The 19,059-nt window shown below is 32.5% G+C and overlaps 1 protein-coding gene across 3 annotated transcripts in view; it reads right to left on the reverse strand.

Moving 5' to 3' along the window:
• Nucleotides 1-3,762: 3,762 nt before the first annotated feature.
• LOC129253452 (elongation of very long chain fatty acids protein AAEL008004) overlaps nt 3,763-19,059 on the reverse strand; it is a 47,230-nt gene continuing 31,933 nt past the window's right edge. For 2 of the 3 annotated variants that reach the window (XM_054891826.1, XM_054891827.1), the window contains exons 6-9: nt 18,209-18,314; nt 17,841-17,977; nt 17,603-17,758; nt 3,763-7,715 (exon numbers count right to left, since the gene is read on the reverse strand). In XM_054891826.1, the coding sequence (XP_054747801.1) occupies nt 7,347-7,715; nt 17,603-17,758; nt 17,841-17,977; nt 18,209-18,314 (768 nt within the window). In that variant the 3' untranslated portion in view covers nt 3,763-7,346. The remainder of the gene's footprint in view (nt 7,716-17,602; nt 17,759-17,840; nt 17,978-18,208; nt 18,315-19,059) is intronic. The other variant, XM_054891828.1, reaches the window with a different exon arrangement.

Here is a 19,059-nt window from a genome sequence, read left to right on the forward strand (position 1 = left end):
ATTGGTATTTATTAGCTCTATGCATTTTTGAGCAAAGCATAATTAGAGTTAATCGAACTTTGCTTCACTTTAAATTGGAGACTTAACTTCACATTTAGTTTCGTAGCGCACTTTAGGCTGAATAAATTCAGGTAAAATTTTAAGACCTTTAATTTTCAAGCTTTTGGGCGAATTGTTTTAGAATTTTTTTTATATTTTATTCGTTTTTTCTTTTTCTTTACAAAATTCAAACTTTCTAGTCAAAAAACCAGTTTCATTAGTTAACGCACTAATTTAAAAAAGGCTTGCAGTAGCACCCACTTTAGAGCTTGAAAGCCTTCACTCGAGATCTGAAAGCCTTTAATTCAATCTCAAACGAATCTATTAAAGGTGATAGCACTTGAGCAGTAACAACTTTTACATGCATTTTGTTTTTGTAAAAATGAGAATGTAAACAAAAAAACAAAGCATCAGACCACCTTGACAATGAATACACAAAATCGCAAAACCAGCTGCTCTAAGTGCATTTACTTTGAATAAATTCGCTCTAAAGCTGCACCATGAAGTTTGAAAACTTTTGCGCGAACTTTGCAGACTTTCACTTGGAACTCAAAAGCTTACACGCGACACCTTTGTACAGATTTTTATTAATTACAATTGTAAATAATAAATAAAAAAAAAATTTTAATAAATTTCAATAAATTCCGAAAACAGTTTTAGAATTTTGTGCATAAAATATTTTTAAAACACAAAATATTTAAAGTATTCTACAATTTTGGGCGCAGCTTTTATGTAAACATCTCTTATATTTTTTATTCGATTATACTGTGACGATTTTCAACTGTCTACAAGAATTCAGTTCTATTAAATTAGTTAGCATATTTTTCTATGCACAAATATTTAATTTTCGTATTAGCAATGCTACCACAAATAAAGGACCTTTCAAAAGTGACGCCTAGATGTCGGTAGTGAATAATTCCTAGACGGCATCTGTTTTTATGCCATCTTTGAGAATTGTCAACTAGACAGATGCATAATTCTATAATTTTTTTACACGATAGAATCATCCGTTAAAATGATTGAAAGTTATTATGAATTATATTATGGCCCTTCTTTCAAAATAACATATCGCGAAATTCCTGATTTTCTTGCTGGAAATATTTATCCCACCGAGTAGACAATTCAAACGCTGGTAAAAATATTTCAAGAAACTGGTTCTGTCGAGAATAGAAAGAGGACTTGCAGACCAAAAACTGGATGTTCTGCTGAGAATATTGCTGCTGTAGCTCAAAGTGTTGTTGAGCAACCTTCTACATACATCGATATCTCGACGTTCTCAACAATTAGGCATTCATAAACCGACTGTTTGGCAGATTTTACTTGTAGACGAGGTATCCTCATGATGAAAATTTAAATGATGTAATTTTCGGCATATAATTATTAAGTGGCGTATTTTCCGTATTTTGAAAAAAAAAAATATTAAAATTTGAAAGAAACAAAATTTTTACCTGTTTTATTTTGAAACAACATCTAGGCGCGTCTTTTGAAAGACCCTTCATTTACTAGCACCTCTGTACTCTTTAGCTTGTGTGCAATGAATTTAGTACTGTAACGTGGCGCAAAACTAATCAACTTTTTTTCCAAGTACCAAAAAAGAAAAATTATTTTGAATAATCGAAATCTTTATTTATATCGCACTCTATTGCTTGTGAGGCCCATTTTCGGCTTAATGACTCCGTCAATAAGCGAAATTGCCGTATTTGGGAGAGCAACCAGAAGCCATTCAAGAACAGCTATTACCATCATTGAAAACAACGGTTCGGCCTATGGGCTGGAAGAATCAGAATATGGGCCATATTTCTTCAAAGACGAGTCTGGTGCCAATGTAACAGTGAATGACGAACGCTATAGCGCCATGATAAACGACTTGTTGATGCCGAAAATTAAAGCCCGTGATTTCCACAACATTTGGTTCCAACAAAACGGCACTAAATGTCATACAGCCCATGAAACAGTGGATTGATTGCGTCGTCGTTTCGGTGAGCAATTTAGCTCTCATCTCGGACCAGTGGATTGTTCACCAAAATCGTGTAATATCACACCTTTGGACTTTTATTTGTAGAGGTATGTAAAGTCTAAATGCTTTGTGGATAAACCAGCTTCGATTGTGGCATTGGTAGCCAATATTACTAAAGTTCTTCACGAGATACCGACCGAAGTCCACCAGTGAGTATTCGAAATTAGTTTCTACAGATGGTCGAATAACGGCGCAGATGCGGCCGATATTTATCTTAAAAAAAAAATAAATGTTGTGAATGGCTCTACACAAAAATAATGAAGATTGCCCAATCAATTTGAGTTTTCGTTGTTTTATTTCAATTTAGAATTCGATACCTCTAAATTGATCACCCTATATACATGTACATATAATTAGCGCTTACACCCTTTTTGTGAGTTTGGCCGAACTGCTCTTCCTATTTGAGCTGTGCGTCTTTATGTTGTTTCACAAATGGAATCAATCCGATAGGATGATTAATTTTGCGCCACCTTGTATATATCAAACAATTCTAACTGTGGAAATGTTTATTGGTTTTCTTTTTAGAATATCTTTGCTTCCGATAGGTCGATTAATTTTGCGCCACCTTTTATAGATATATCAAATAATTCCAGCTGTGGAAATGTTTCTTGGTTTTCGTGTTAGGGTATCTTTGCTTCCGATAGAATGATTAATTTTGCGCCACCTTTTATAGATATATCAAATAATTCCAGCTGTGGAAATGTTTCTTGGTTTTCGTTTTAGGGTATCTTTGCTTCCGATAGAATGATTAATTTTGCGCCACCTTCTATATATCAAGCAATTCCAACTGTGGAAATGTTTATTGGTTTTCGTTTTAGAATATCTTTGCTTCTGATACGATGATTAATTTTGCGCCACCTTTTATAGATATATCAAACAATTCCAGCTGTGGAAATGTTTCTTAGTTTTCGTTTTATAATATCTTTGCTTCCGATAGGTCGATTAATTCTGCGCCACCTTGTACATATCAAACAATTCCAGCTTTAGCATAGAGTAAATATGTAGACAACACACCAAACATTGTTCGAATTATTTTGTCTTTTTGAATTGTTTTCCTTTCTGTAAGCTTTAAAAAAGTTGGGCGTAATATCTACAAAACCATCATCGTTCTTGCAAGCTTCGAAAAGCTGGACTGCTTTAATTTGCATTTCATTATGGTTTTTTTTTCTTTTTTTTTCACTAAAATTTGTTTCTACATGAATTTGGAAAAAAATCACTTGACTCGGTTCTTCTTCTTATTGTAAAATTTCGCCATACACAAGTGAAGAGTCTTTGAATTAAACGCCTATTTGTAGCTAAATTTACATATTTATATATTATATGTGGAAAGTTTAATTTTTAAGCTATTTTTCCCCCATTTTATTTCACTTATAAATTATTCCCTTTCACTTTTGACGTACTCTCATTCATAAACTACAAAGGTTTTGTATTTGTTTTTATTTTTTTTTAATTTTTTATAGTTTTTTATTTTAGTTTTATTTTATCTCATATTTTATTGACTATGGTTTTTTGTGTTTTTCTGTGTGGCGGCACGAACCATTTAGGATTGCTCTTATATTTAAAGAAATTATTGCTAAATATATTGTAATAGAAACATATTTATATATATATATATACATATACGTATGTAGTATGATTTATGTATATATATATATATATACATATTTCTATTTATATTGTATTATCTTTGTTGTTTTTTTTTACAATATACAGAAATATTTCTATATTCTCACAATTGTTTAATAATATGCTACCACATTGTACAGTTTTACAATCGCCCCAATACCCGAATATCCGTATATATGTAATTAGAATGAATGCATCTAGTCGTGTAGTTATGTAAGCGTAAAGCCCGAGTTGCACGCACACAGCAATTTATGTATGCATGTATGCTTAGTTTGCTCGTCGTGGAACCCGTTGTGTTTAGTGTGGTAAGCGCGTAATAAATTTTATTTTCCCTTTTAATAATAAGATGTAATGTAATTTTATTTACCCACATTCTCGTTTAAATATAGATTTTTATTTGTATTTTTATTCTATTTTTTATTTTTTATTTTTTATTTTTTATTTTTTATTTTTTATATTTTTATTTATATTTTATTTTCTTATCAAACACTCTTCTCGCTCTTACTATGCCTTAATCAATTAATCAATTAATTATTTTAATTTAATTAATTTCATTTGCAACTAGCATTTAATGTGTAACTATAATTAAGTTTTCTTTTCGTACCATTTTTGTTTTTGTTTTTGTGTTTTTATATATTATATATAATATTATACTTATATATAAATAGGGTTTTGTTTGCCTTTTCACTTTGCTGCAATTTAAATGACTTTTTTTTATTATTTTCGTTTAACATTCAATAAGTTTTTGTTTTCGTTTTACTTGCATTTTTATAATCTTTTGTACAACAAAAAACTGAAAAAAATGGAAAAAACTAAGAATAGAAACAGGTTACTTAGCAGTTAAATATGACATAAACTAGAAAATATAATATAACGAAAGTACATACATGCATTTATTGCATAAATTGCATACCTAAACCGATATTATTTGTTGTTTTTATCAACATTTATTGTTTGCTTTTACTATAGTTTATCGTAAATGGTTTGAGTACATTTTTGAGTTGTTTATTACTTTTCTCTTCCTATACGCATAAGTGTATGCCATACACACATCCATAAGTATGTATCACTATATGTACATATGCATAGTATGTTTGTGTGCATTTGTATGAGTGTAAAAAATGTTTGTGTGTGTGTGTGTGTGCATATGAGCAACAGCACGCATTAAATGGTTTGTTTGACACTGTGCGATTTTCCTGACTACTCCCTTTGAGGCTAGTACTAACTTCATAGTCGTGAAATTTCGCCAGCAACATTGATTGTCAAATGAGAAGGAACGTTAAATGATAGAAAAAGTTTCGCCAGCAACATGAATTTGATTGCAGTGAATTGTTGCTAGCAACATTGATTGTCAAATGAGAAGAAACATTAAATTTATGACCAACACTCATGAGAAGTAAGCAAAGAGTTTTTAAACAAATTGGTACATATATTGATACAAAAAATTTAAAGAAGATTAACTGACACTCTTTGCGAAGACGTTTCGCTTTAAAATGCCTTCGGAGCATTCAAACTCGGGCATTCAAAAACTCGTACAGGAACTGCCAGTTTTAATTTTAAATAACATGACATGAAATCTGAAATATGAATGGAAAAATGTTGCTGAATCATGTTTGCTGGCATATTGCGCAATGTTTCCACGCCGTGCGCTACATAAGAAATTTCACGCACATCTCACGGCAATGCATTTTGTATTGAGATATTTGCAATGAGATAAAAGAGAGTTTCGGCAGAGAGCTTCGCTGTCGTTTGGTTCAGTGCAAAGTAGCAGCGGCTACAATTGTCAAACACAATTGAAAGGAAAATATAAACAAATACATTTGCTGACAGTGGTGAAAGTCAGAGGCACTGAAAATTTGACAATCAGTTTGGTAAATTGTCCAGCTTTTGCGAAGCTTGCCACCTTTATTGGTTCTAAACCAATTAGCTGAGATGGAAATTAGGGATGAACAGAATAAAATAGTACTTTAGCGGTTTATTACTTGGTAGTTTGTTAAATGTGTTTTGCTATGAGTGGCCGTTTAGACTTATTTCCGTAAGTTTGGTAATGCTCTTTCGCATCAACTGATTTATAGCAATTGTTGTACAATACACAATTCTATTCTGTTACTGTGATACACAATTCAAAAAACAAAAAAATATTAAAAATATCGAAATATAGCGAATAAGCAAAAATTATAAATCAATTAATAAAAAGTGTTACATTGATTCAAGTTAAATAAATTTTTATATCTCAATTAATTGCAAAAAATCACCTAACACTGTAAATTTTCAAAGCAATCCCACAAAATTTTGAGTACAAAAATTATTTACTTGATTTCTTCGTGCCTTTGAATTCTAAATTCGAGGAACTGCCACTTTTGACAAATTTTAAATAGCAAATGCAATTTAAAGGAAGGTGAAAAATGTTGCTAGCATCATGTTGCGCGCTTTTTTTCTAAAAAAATTTGTGAAAATTCTCGCCTATTCCACGGCCAAAAATTTGACATGCATTTTGGCAGCTTATTGCGCGTGAAATGCGAACAGGACACTATGATTTATCTCAAATGCCATCAAAAATTTAAAATTTTGAATTTCGGCAAGTAATTTGAAAATACTTTTTAAAAGACTTCATAAGTTTTGCGCATCGAATAAAATAAGTTAATGAAAACTACGTGTAGATGAAAGTATATCTCAATTTGCCTTGCAACATATCAAAACTTTTCAGTGGTCTCAAACGCAAATTTGACTATCTGCGAATATTAATTTTCCACAGCTTTTATAACTTCCGTCGCTTAGTGGAATTATTCGCTTTACTTTGCAGCTGGTTTTATTTTGCAGCTCAGCAACAGGTTCATCATGGTTTTGGCATTTATTATATTATTTATTATTTATTTATTTTAAAATTTATGTTTCCACTTTCCCCTAATTTATAGAGCATTAAATGAGCTTTCATCAAAACAAGTGCTGTCATTAATAAGTGTTACGCCTGTTAACGATCGGCTGAAAGCTCTTTATCTCTTTAAAAAATATTATGTGTTTGCATATTTATTCAAAAACTTTTCTTTGCAGAAAAAATTAGTTAAACCTGATATATTTTGATTAGTTAGCAAAGTGCACAGCTCTGATTACCCTCGTTTTAATGGTGTTGCCGAATTGCCAGCGTTTGCAATATTTTATTTAATCCATATTTTTAACAGTGCAATAAAAGTGAGCTTTTTGTATGTGCCTGCTGGCATGCGTACATATGCACAGGTGTATGTGTGTGTGTGTATATTGAATGTTTTTATGCATCGCATATGTGTGTATGTGTATAAATTTATAAATTGATTTGTATGTATTGTATGTATGTATATCAGATAATAAAAAAACTAATGCTTATTAATTTTTTCTTCTCTTTTTCACCTTATTGTTTGTTGTTTCTATTTTTCTTTGCCTTTTACACTTTAATTTCCTCTTGTAATAACTAATAATTAATTAATTTTAAATTTTATATATAGGTATATTGTTTTTTTGTTTTACTTTTCTTCCCAACCTTGTTTGGTTTTTATGTTTGTTTTTTTGCTTTGTTTTGTTTTTGCATTTGTGGTTTCTTAGCTTTTTGCGCAGTTTGCTTAGTCGTTGCTGACGTCGACGTCGCCGTCGTCGTCGTCGTAGCATTGATGGCTGCGCCTATTACCCTATATTATTTTTGTGTCTGTTGCAATTTCCGTTGCGTCAGCTGCGCCGAAAGTTCACCACCCATTTTGCTATGCCCATTGGCTAACAGCGGCGCTTCTCCACTCTTGTGCACGCTGCCATTCGCCGTTGCTGTCTTGACGCTGCCATTCATGCTGGCGCCGCTGCCATTGGCCAGCGATGCCGACGCTGTTTTGTAGCCATTCTTTGTGAGTCCATTGGCAATATTACCATTACAGATAATGCCATTACTGATGCAACCGTTTGATTGTAACGCCTTCTGCTCCTCACCATCGACTTTGTTCGATTGCTTCACATCAATATCGTCGTCCTTCTCTTTGCGCTGCAAAATAAACATCAATAAGTTTTTGTGTTTCTATTTTGCGTCAAAAGCAAGAAAAACATGAAAATACATCATCAACACAATTAGTATCCCAAATACACCATGCAAAACGAATAAGATTGTGATATTTTGGTGCAATGGGAAGCAGCGATAGGTGCATCAGGTTATGACACACACGCACACACAGTCACACATATTAAATAAGCAATTTTACGATACAATTGAATGGATACAGGGTTTTGGTTTTAGTTGGTTTTTTCGTTGATTGATGAATTGATCGAATGCATGAATGAGCCATGTTGGTGAATGCATTATTAATTCATTGATTGATTGATTGATTGATTGATTGTACGATTGATAGAGAGTAGTAGTAGTAGTAGTAGTAGTAGTAGCGGTGACAGTTGATTGGTTGTTGTAGTTGTTACAGTTGATCACAGTTGTATGCGGCAAGCAAGCAGACGACACAGGATGAAACGAAAATAAAAAAAATACATTCAAATTATTTAGGATGAAGTTCTTAGCTTAAGTCTTCTGTTTTTCTCATACATAGTAGTTGGTTGGCTGATGGTAAAGCACTTCGCAAGCTCACACAACAACAATTGCATATGCACTGTGGTAGATATTTGCAATGTTTGTTAAGATGCAGGAAGCATATAAGAGCAGTATATGTATGTATGTATGAACGTATGTATATATGTATGTTTGTATGGAAATTTGGGCGATGAATATTCAATATGTATCTGGATAAAAAAATAAGATAGTTTCACTTCAAATTCGAGCTCTATAATTTGTTCATATTGTTACCTAATATTTGCTGAGCAGAAGCATATTGCCAGCAACAATATTGACTGATACATGTATTGGAAATTGCTACTTAAGGGTAGTACTCTGTTCACAGTCGAGATATATTATTTTATTTCACGCGCACATTTAACAGCAGCTATTGTCAGAGTAGTAGCAGCTTTGCCATATTGTTAATAGTTACAAATAAATTAAAAAAGCTGTATACCGGATTCCTTGTATTTTTTCAGCTTGTAAATGCGCAACCCATTTTTTTCTTTTTTTTTTACAAAATTCAATTTGAATTGAATTGATGGCAATTGAAAAAAAAAATAATTAAAATTTTTAAACCGGCGATGAAGATGCCTTTGTGCCAGCAAAAGCTAAAAGCTAAACATGGCTGCTAATGTCATTAAGTGGAACTGCCTTCATTTTTGTGCCATGATATGTAATTTCAAAAATTTATTCAAAACAAAAATAGAAAGCGTGTTTATCGTTCGCTTAGTGAAGTAACGACGAAAATTCCATGAATAGATAGAAAAAAATATTTGCTTGATAGTTTGATGAATTGATAGATACAAACATATATTTTATTGCAAGCAAGGTGTATTGAAAAAGGTGGTCCTGCAAGATTTCAAGGTAGAGCACGTAATGAAATGACTACAAATAGCAAAATATGTACAACAAGCATATGCATACATATAGCATAGCATACATATGTAGATAGAATAGTTTAGACATACGAATCGCCTACTAAAATCATATAAAAATCAAACAGTTGTCTAAAGATGCTGGTGGCTCTGGCGATACTGTCAGACATTTTAGGGTTAAAACTTAAAGGGTTAAACTAATTTCTACCACTAAATAGTACTAGGAATTTCTATATATAATTAGTTATAAATATCTATTAATGTATGTACATTAGGGCGGGCCAATTTGTATGGAATAATTTACTCTCGCAACATTCCTAGCAGATTCGGATTCTACATAAAATTCTGAGAAAAAAGTCTAATAAAGTATAGGTCTAAAGCTCATTTTGAGCCCAAATTTTGAAAGAAGCTATCTTCAATTAATAAGGAGGCAGAGAGGCAGTTACGAATATGGAGGTAATAAGAAGAGGAAAGCAGTCTCATGTTGAAAGTAGAACGGATCTAACAACAAAATAATTGTGAAAACGTTGTTAATTATAAAAGAAAGTTATGAATAGAAAAAAAATAACATAAAATATTTAAGTATTATCAAATTTAATTGTTTTTGTTTTTTTTGCAAGTATATAAAAAAATTACATCCAGTCACTTTTCTTACTATAATATCAAACCATTACAATATTAGCCTTGTAGCGCGATCTTGCGATTAAATAAATCAAAAATACATAATTTTTTTTAATACGACGTTGAGTATTTTCTTTCATATAAAAGACTTCCGAGCATGTGTGGGAGAATTATCAAAAATCAACGAAATTTTTGAACGACTTTAGACTGTCACTTTGTTGTACCAAAATAAAATGGGTAGGTTTAAAGCTTACCCAGATGCTTTCTAAAAATTCTAATTAAGAAATTTAAAAATTTTTCGAAAAATTTAATAAAAATAAAACAAAAATTTAAAAGAAATACAAATTTTCAAATTTTTTACAAAAAAAAAATGTTAATAAAAATTTAAAAAGAATTTATAAATTTAAAAATAGTTTTAGTTTGAATTTAAATTTAAATTTAAAAAGATTTTTAAAGTTTTTTAGTTTTTGAAATTTTTTAAGGGTCTTGGAGTCTTTAAAACTTTTAAAATTCTAATTAAGAAATTTAAAATTTTTTCAAAAAATTTAATAAAAATAAAACAAAAATTTAAAAGAAATACAAATTTTCTAATTTTTTACAAAATATTTTTTTAAATAAAAATTTAAAAAGAATTTAAAAAATTTTAAAATAATTTTAGTTTGAATTTAAATTTAAATTTAAAAAGAATTTTAAAGCTTTTTAGTTTTTGAATTTTTTTAAGGGTCTTGGAGTCTTTAAAACTTTAACTTTGTAAAGTTTTTAAAATTTTTTAAATTTCGTGGACTTTATACAAAGTTTTGAACTTTGATTTATAAAGCTTTTATTATACAAAGTAATATATTTTGATCAAAAACTAACGAAAAAAATTTTACATGAAAAATATTGCGAATATTGTAAAAATATGAGGCAACTTAAATATGTTAGCACAGACTTAGTTTCTATTAAATTTTGGGGGGCTCCAAATTGTCTTTAGAGCTACGCTCCAGTGGACTTTTTCATAATCAATTTCATATTACACTTTTATGAAACGATGTAAAAAAAAATTGAACCACCCTAATGTACGTGTATACAAGTAAATATGCATGCGGCTTCAAAGCAAGTAAGCCTGTCATATTTTTATAAATAATATTTCAAGGGGGTTATGAATACTAATATCCTTTCCAATATACTAGGAAACCCTTGCATATTTTCTTTTTTTAAGTTTTATTGCCCATTTATTTCTGGAAAATTAGGCAAGCGATGATTCTTCCCATTTTTGTGGTTGCATGTGGACCAAGCTTCAAAGAAACTTCTCTAATTCTCGGGCTTCCAGTGAGAACGGAAGTGTTGCTCACTCAGCTCAAGCGCCATCGACGACGATTTTTTTCACTTTGTTTTGCAGTTACGGATACATTTTTCGTCACTAAGGAGAATACGATAAAAAAACCCGTTAGTGCACTTAATCGCTCGTGAATAGTTAAACGTCTTTTGGCCTCTCCTTAAACTACGCGCGGTGAGCTTACAAAAATCTTACATGCGAAACTTTTTCGTGTTGCTCTCTTCTTTGTATTTATGTTACTTGTGTGCCCCATAGCTACATGTATTATTACAGTTACAACGAAAATGCTATCAACAGCATTCGCCATGGCAACCAAAGATGAAGGTACACATTCCTCGCATCTTTCGCTATGGTAGTGGTGTTAAGAAATGGTCGTATGTCGAGTCATCGCAGAGCAACCGAAAAACCCAGTAACCGAGAAAGAAAAACAGAAAAAATCATAAACCTAGTAGCAAACCGTGAAATTCATTGTTCTGTTATGTAATAATCGAAACTTTCACTTGCATCATCACCGCCGACAAGCGCCAAGCGCCAAGCATCAACACCATCGTTATCGCCTTCATCATCGCCTGCGCTACGAGTTTCGTTGTCATCGCACAAATACGCTGATGGTTCATTACTCGTATTTTGTATGCCTGTTTGTTGTTGCACCTTTCATTGCAATAGGTGTCGTTGTGTGTGCGATTGCTACCATGATTTTTTCGTTTTTTTTCGATTTTTCGATTTTTCAATTTTTTGTTTTTATGATTTTTTATGTTTTGATGTTGGCAATCTTCGTCTTAGTTATTTCCTTCAGATTATATATGTACTTATATTGATTTTTTTCGTTTTTTTTTTGGTGCTGTCGAGCCTCTTTCGGTTCATGCAAATATTTTGATTTTAACGAGTGGTTGTCCTAGTTGTTGCTTTTACACATTATTTTCGGCTGCTAGCGTCAACCCAATTAGACAAAATTCCATATTGACTGGCATAATAATGGATGGATGCAATAATTTTGGTGTAGTAGAAAGCAAAAAATTTATGTGCGTACTTGGCAGTGGTAGTAGCATTAGCCTTGCTGAAATCGCGTCACATTCGAGCGAGTCGTACCGATACTCTGACTAGTCACACTTTTGACAAACTATTGCTATAATTTTAACTAACTTTTAATCATTTGTAATAATTTGTTATCAAAAGGAATAAGTGCTATGTGTATTTTATTTTAGTTACTATTTGATGGCTTAAGCGACGAATGCTTCAGTCAACTAATAATGAGTTTACTTCATTAATAATTCATTTAATAAAGAGGTTGACAGGAATTATTTCAATAACAAAAGGTGTGAAACTATGATTAGCATCAGAAATTTTAGAATATTAGCCACACTTAGTAACGAGCCGGGTGGATTCTTATCATTAGATTTATTCATCGTATGGGGATCAAGAGCTCTAAAAAGTGGCATTACCTTACGTTCAATTACGTTTTTTCAATAAAGAGTTTGTATGGGTACGGAGCAAATGTCGCACAGTGTGGCGTACCCATATAAGCGGCGGCCAAAAATAGTAAATATGCTCCGATTTTAATGAAACTTTTAAAATTATTTACTTTCACATAGGAAAGAAGAAATATCAAATATGGTAAGGATTGGCTTACTGCCAAGCCCCCTCCCTTGTGGGCGAAAGTATTAAAAAAGTAAAAAAAAAAGTATTATCCGATTTTGATTAAATTGGGTTTGCGTATTTGTTTTTGCTATAAAAACACAAATACATAAGAAATTGATAAATAGTGAAGAGTAAAATAGAAGTAAAAAAAAGTTAAGCTTAACTGACAATTCTCTATTTTTTAAATCAATTCCAGAAGAAAATGGAAATCTTCTAATAAATATGATTTCGCTACTCTTGTTGTGAGAATCCGTGTAAGTAAGTAAGTAGGCAGCTTTGGAAGGACCTACAGTTTTATGCCGCCTCCGAACGGCAGACGGGTTTTTATAAGAATCATAAGATATTTTCATGACACAATTACACTCGGAGGTTTGCCTTTGCATGACGAGAGGCGACCGCTATTAAAAACGCAAAATTCAACCTTTTCGTGTTTCTGTTCGTGTTTCAGTCTTAGGAAGTCTTACGCAACATTTCAGGAAAAGCTTTCTGATTTGGAAAGACATAATCAAGCATTTGTTGGTGAAGTAATTTCAGGTATCACTAACTTCTGTCGGATTAAATTGAATTGAATTAGCTACACTCGACTTCACTTCTTGTCTTTACGACTTAACTTTTTCCCTTTTTTCAGATATTATAAATTATTTATCTTATTTCCATATTTTCATTGCACTTTTTTATTACACAACCTTTTGCAACCCTTTGCATGTACTCTTTTCCTAAACTTAATTCTTCTATTTTTTTATTCACTTTTAATGTTTTTAGGAGGGCCCTTCCATATCTTTACACTTACACTTGTTTTTTATTTATTTTCTTTACCTCTTTCATTTTCCTATTACTATTATTATTATTAATCCATTATTTTCTTCTCTTTTAGGTTCATTTACTTTTTCTTTTGTTTTGACCTTTTTAGTTTTGCTCTTCACTATCTATTTTTTTCTCTTACTTTTTCTATTTAATTTGTTTTTATCTTACAATTTTATTACCATTTTATCACTTATTTCCTTTTTTAATTTCCTTTTCCTTTTTCTCTTTCTTTTTTCTTCTTTTTGTCCGTTTTCTTTATTTTTAACTGTATCTTTTTCATTTTAGTTTTCGTTTTCGTTTTCATTTTCATTTTTTTTTTTGTTTTTGGTATTCTTTCCCCATTTTCTTTCTTTTTCCTTTAATCTTCCTTTCTTTAGCTTTTTCTTCTTTGTTTCTCGTTTTATTTACTTTTCCTTTCCTTTCCTTTCCTTTCCTTTCCTTTCCTTTCCTTTCCTTTCCTTTCCTTTCCTTTCCTTTCCTTTCCTTTCCTTTCCTTTCCTTTCCTTTCCTTTCCTTTCCTTTCCTTTCCTTTCCTTTCCTTTCCTTCCTTTTCCTTTCCTTTCCTTTCCTTTCCTTTCCTTTCCTTTCCTTTCTTTTCCCTCCCTTTCCTTACTTCTATTTCCTTTTCTTCTCCCTCTCTCTTTCCTTTTCCTTTCCTTTTATTCCCATTTCTTTTCCTTTTACCTTTTTCTCTCCTTTCCCTTTTCACTGCCTTTTCCGTTCCTTTAACTTTCCTTTCCATTTCCTTTCTTTTTCCTCGTGGTTTCGCATTAGTCTCGTATACTTTCGTTTTCGTTTTCATTTTAATTTTCATATGCACCTTTTTCTGTTTGCTTCACCCCATTCTTCTTTCTTCTTCTTCCTTATTTTTCCTCTATTTTTTTATTAGCACAAGTGAAATAACTTTTATTTCTTCTTTTGCCTAAGGTTTCCCTTCTAGGCTAATTTTTTTCCATTCCCATCTTATTTTTGACTTTTTCAGGTCTTTTGTCACTTTTTTTTATTACATCGTTTTTTTTACTTTCTAGTGATTTTCGAATTTTTTTCTCCAATCTTTAGCTTCAGTTTCTATTACTGTCTTTACTTTTTTTTCCCACCTAATTTAAACATTCTTCAATTTTTTAATCTGAATCACTCATTGCGGTTGTAAAATTAATTTAAGATCTGTTTGGTTAGCTTCACGTGGGAATACCGCGATGGTCATAAAAATTTCATTTCAAACACTCCTTTGTTTTCTTTACTTCATTTATCTTTTGCTGCATAACTTTTTTGCTTTTAATTATTCAAGCTTTTGAAATGCCATTCAGTTTTGTGAGAATAATGAATATCGCGATCCCCTTTTACATGTGAAAAAAACTCATTCGTTCATTTTTTCTCAACATAGCCGGCATACTTTGCTTTGATCATTAGCATAAAAGGTAAAACTAAAATTAAAATTGTGTAAATACTTGAGTTATTGATTAAAAACTGCGGATTTCATTGACTTAAAGATGTCGCCATTTATTGAAAGAAGTGAAAGAAAAAATACAATCCGAAGACCAGATTATGACACAATTTTAATGGTCAAGATTTTATCTTGGTAATGGTTCGCTTTGGTTGTATGTATATACCCCACCTTCAACAGTGAGTACGCGTTTTCCTATTATCAGCTTTTAATAAGAATATCGGAACATCTCAGTGCAGAAGTGGCTCATGTTTGAGTCTTACATTCTGTTCAATGTCTTACAATGTTCATACATAAGTAAATATAAGATAAGCTATGTTGAAATATTAGGTGGACTACTAGACCTCATGATGTGTACATAGCATCAGGTCGCACTATACGGCAATTCAAAGGTTTTGTGAGCATTTTTTACTTTACCCAGGAACTGAAAAATAGCTAGAAAACCATTTGGAGTCATGCATGAGGTCTGTCGCAAGATGAATCTCAATGCAAGGGTGCCATACTATTTCACCCCATTGATTCACCCATCAGCTGGACTAAAGGAATGCTTGGGAAATTGAGATGGTCAACCTTTTTACCTATAGGAACGAAGATTATTTCAATCGCGGAATTATGAAACTATCTCCAAATTGCACAAAAGTTATGAAAAAAAACTGAGTATATTTGATCTAAATCAGACAATCCTAACTATGTTAATTTTATTATAGAAATAAAGCGAAGAAATGTCCATAACTTTTTAACGAAGTATTGCGTTGTTGTTTTGTACAATGTGTTTATAAAAATTTAAGAGTTTGCGGTACTGTTGAATGCAAACTGCTTCGACACATTAGTGATTTTGTTTTGGTATCATATACTTTTGGGCTTGTGAAAATGTCTGATTTTGTGCCGAATAATCCTCATTTGCGGGAGGTGCTGATTTTCCTCTTTCATTCGAAAAAAAAAACGGCGGCTGAAGCGCATCGAGAAAGTTTATGGAGATGCTGCTTTAAGTGAAGGGCAAAAATCTTCGAAGACGCTGAATTGAAGGCATTGCTCAATGACGATCCGTGTGAAACACAAGAAAAGCTTTCTTTAGTATTAGGAGTTACCCACCAATCCATTTCCCAGCGACTGCATGCTTTGGGAATGATTCAGAAACAGGGGTCTTGGGTTCCTTATGAGTTAAAACCAAGGGATGTTGAACGTCGTTTTTTCGCCTGTGAACAACTGCTCTAGTGGCAAAAAGGAAGGGTTTTCTTCATCGCATCGTGACGGGTGATGAAAACTGGATTCATTACAGTGATCCAAAGAAAATAAAGTCATGTGGACTGTCCGGTCATGCTTCTACGTCGTCGCCTCGGCCGAATATTCACGTTGCGAAGGTTATGTTATGTATTTGGTGGGACCAAGTTGGTGTTATTTATTATGAACTGTTAAAATTAAGCGAAACCATCACCGGGGATCGGTATTGACTTCAATTGATGCGATTGAGTCGAATACTGCGCGAGAAGTGGTCGCAATACGCGGGGAGGCATGAAAAAGTGATTCTACAGCATGACAACGCTCGGTCACACGTTTCCAAACCCGTTAAAACCTACCTGGAAACACTGAAATGGGAAATCCTACCGCACCCCCTATATTCTTCAGATATTGCGCCGTCCGATTATCACCTGTTCCGATTAATGGCACATGGTCTAGCCGACCAGCAGTTCCATTCATATGAAGACATCAAAAAATGGCTTGATCCGTGGATAGCCTCAAAAGATGAGCAGTTTTACCGCGACGTTATTCGAAATCTACCAGAAAGATGGGAAAAAGTAGTAGCCAGCGATGGGCAATACTTTTAACGATTCACTTGTAACCATTTTTTCAGACAAAAGTTGTATTTTCATAAAAAAAAATAGCAAGAACTTAGTTGCGCACCTAATATTGTAGTAAGAAGTTTTATGCATGCCAAAAATTTTTCTAGAAATTCTAATTAAAAATAATGGAAGATTGATGAAAAGTTTGACCAATATTTCTAATTTTTGAAAAAAAAGTCAAAATGTGTTACATATTGTTTCTGTTAGACAATGCGCTATACTTCTACAAAAATAGTAATTAAAATTCAAAAAAAGAAAAGAAAAATGCCCAAAATGATGATGTGCTCTCGTTTTGTCGTGGGGTGTGTGCGCCAAATTTAATTCGAATTTGAACTGTATGCCTCTTTTCCCACGACTTGGCTCTACGTTACCAGAGCAACCCGGATTTACATCCGTTCAAAGACTGTCACTCCAGCAGTATAAGCCAAATATTTCTGCGTGTTGTTACAACAACAGCAACGGATGAACAGGCAAACCTGATTAAATCTATTTCTCTCGTAATTTTGAACATTTTGACATGCATGCATACATATGTCTATATCTTTCTCGATACCGCTAGGCTGTCAACCATTTCCTGAACAATATAATACCCTTGTGCGATAGTGTGCTCGGGGATATTACAAAAAAAAAAATAAATAAATACAAATATACAAGTATTGTGTGTGTAATTTGTGCAGTGCTACCGAGGGAAACACAAAAGCCAAATACATAGATACTAAAAGTATAAATACAATCACATCTACAGGTCTAAAATATAAAGCGCATACTACATTCGCAAAATGCTTGCAGCCGGTGGAGTAGCATGCCTTTAGGCGTTCACTTACCGTGCGACGTCCCTTATAAGCGTTCTTGTAAAATTCATTGAACAGGAAGAAGAACATCACAGCGTGCATGCCGATCCACCAAACGAACGCCTTTGGATAGTTGCAATCGATGAAGAGCAATTGGAAGGCGTGCACCATGATCAGCACAAATTGAACCTGAGAGTTCCAGAGAGTTGGAAACAAATAAACGATTAGTACTCTTATTACAAAAAATGCCAATGCTTTATTGATACTTTACCATCTGCAATGTAGTCAAGTATTTTTTCCACCACAAGTACTTCTGGTATTGCGGACCCATGGCCGAAAACATGTAATACGTGTACATAACAATGTGCACGAATGTGTTGAGTAGACCGAAGAAAGTGCTGTGACCACCTGTATGGAAGGAAGAAGAGTGTGTGCAAGAGAGAGAGGGAGAGAATAAAAGAAAAAAAATTGAGAAAGAGTGAGCGTGAGCGTGAAATTATGCAAGCGCGATTTGGAGGTCAATTTTGACGACGCTTTTCTACGTGTTATTTTTTTTTATTATTTAAACACGAACATGCAAACATACAAACACAATTACATATGCATATGATGTTTGTATGTTGGCACGTATATACGCACCTGGTGTGAACTTGACACCAAACCAGACGGACATCGGCATGCAGCCATGATGTATAACATGAAGCGTTGTTACTTGGCTTGTCTTCTTGCGCAGCACAAAGAAGATCTGCAAAAATACGTGATAAGAAAAACAAAAATTGTAAAAGAGTTTGAAAGGGTTTATGGAGGAGCATAATTTATATTTACATGTGGACTTAAAAATCTTGAATGATCAATTTGTTTGCAAGCGAGTTACATACAGCCATAGCCAAAAGTATTTACACAAAGCTGAAATTAAAGCGCTTTCTGTAATATGAAATATAATGTTATTGTCTTTGAATTTGCATTAGTTATCTTTGCATAGTCTAAATATTTCAACAACAACAACAACATGTTTCAATACATGTTGTTTAACAACAACAAACAAAGGCTTTCTAGTAAACATTGTGCATACTTTTGTGCAAATACTTTTGGCTATGGGTGTAATTTATGTTTAATCTTCGCATTTGTTTCACGATTTGCTGCAAAAAGTGTACAGCTAATTCGACAGGTATCTGATCTTAATGAAATTAGCCATATCTGAGTTTATAGCAAAAAAATAAGATTTGTTTAATATAAATTTATACATATTCATATACAGAGTGGGACAATCTAGATATTTGTTGACCTGATCCTAAATAGAAGTAGAAGTGCCTTGCTTATTAACTTGGCTGAAAGTAATATTTATTTGCATTTATTCTGATTTTACATACTATAGTAATCTTAATCTTTAATCATAAGGGGACCCGGTGGTCTAGAAATTTCAAAAAATCGATTTTGTTTCCGATATTTCGAAAATATAGTATCTTAAGAATATACTGTGAAATTTTCAT

Source organism: Anastrepha obliqua, chromosome 1 (genome assembly GCF_027943255.1).
Source record: "Anastrepha obliqua isolate idAnaObli1 chromosome 1, idAnaObli1_1.0, whole genome shotgun sequence".
NCBI classification, from domain to species: domain Eukaryota; kingdom Metazoa; phylum Arthropoda; class Insecta; order Diptera; family Tephritidae; genus Anastrepha; species Anastrepha obliqua.